Raw genomic sequence first — 1,076 nt, forward strand, 5'->3', positions numbered from 1 at the left:
CAGCCGTCCGAGAACTCCTTGCTGAGGTTCTGCCCCAGGACCCCGCCCTGCCGCTTGAGCTCAATCTTGGCGCTGTACTCGGCCGAGCCGCAGCTGGAGCCATACAGCCCGAAGCCCGCGATGAAGACCCTCTTGTCCACGGCGAACTGGATGCTGTCACAGCGGCCCCGGTAGCGCCACTGGTTGCTCCGGTAGGCGCAGGACTGGAAGCGGTGGCAGCGCTGAGGCACCAGCCCCTTGCGGGCCTTGCTCACGAACTGCAGCTCGGGCTTCTTGGCCGCCGTGTACCAGAGGAAGATGTCGTTGGTCTCGTTCAGAGTCAAGACTCCGGACTGTGCAGCACCGTTGGCGAAATCGTCCAGGGCCATGGTCGGGATGCGGATCAAGTAGAGCGCCTTGCCCAGCACCTTGCGCTTGTTCTCAATGCTCAAAGCCAGATCCTGTCGCTGGCATTCCACCTCAGCCCAGTTGAGAGCGGCCTCGAAGACCACAATTTCTTTGGCATTCAGAGTTTCCCTGCGGAGGATGCTTTCCAGGGTCTGGAAGTCGATGTCGCAGAACCCCTCGGACTTGAGCGCCAGCTCGGCCTGGGCGTCGATCACCTCCCAGCAGCGCTGGGTGAGGTCCGGCTCCTCGAACAAACAGCTCTGGGACAGGAGCACACAGGCGTTCTTGGCACTCAGGCTGGTCTCCAGGAAATTGACGCAGGCCCTGGCGAGGTGAGGGACGATGTACTTTTTGGCAGCATAAAGAGTGGCCAAGACCGTGTCAGCAGCCAAGTCAATTTCATCACAATAGATGTATCTGCAAGAAAGAGTCCGGCGTGTAAATCGAATTTTCACCAAATGACTGTGTCCAGCAAGAAAAGATGCAGCTACTTTCAAGTTAGTTCCAAGAAAATCATCTTTAAGTGACAGTTATTACAAAAATGATTAGACATTACAGCAACATCTGAAATACATTCATAAATCATCAACACTTCAATTTAGTAGAAAGTATGTATAATTAAAGACATTAACTTCATGTAATTATTCTAGCCTCTATTTTAAAGCTATGTTCCCTGTCCTCTCAAAGGG

At 53.5% G+C, this 1,076-nt stretch overlaps 1 protein-coding gene across 1 annotated transcript in view; it reads right to left on the minus strand.

The window, feature by feature from the left end:
- BTBD3 (BTB (POZ) domain containing 3) overlaps window positions 1–1,076 on the minus strand; it is a 9,844-nt gene that overhangs the window by 3,202 nt on the left and 5,566 nt on the right. The window contains exon 4 of the mRNA XM_010834233.1: window positions 3–804. Coding sequence (XP_010832535.1) covers window positions 3–804 — 802 coding nt within the window. The remainder of the gene's footprint in view (window positions 1–2; window positions 805–1,076) is intronic.

The sequence above is a fragment of the Bison bison genome, unplaced genomic scaffold (genome assembly GCF_000754665.1).
Source record: "Bison bison bison isolate TAMUID 2011002044 unplaced genomic scaffold, Bison_UMD1.0 scf7180017864030, whole genome shotgun sequence".
NCBI lineage: Eukaryota > Metazoa > Chordata > Mammalia > Artiodactyla > Bovidae > Bison > Bison bison.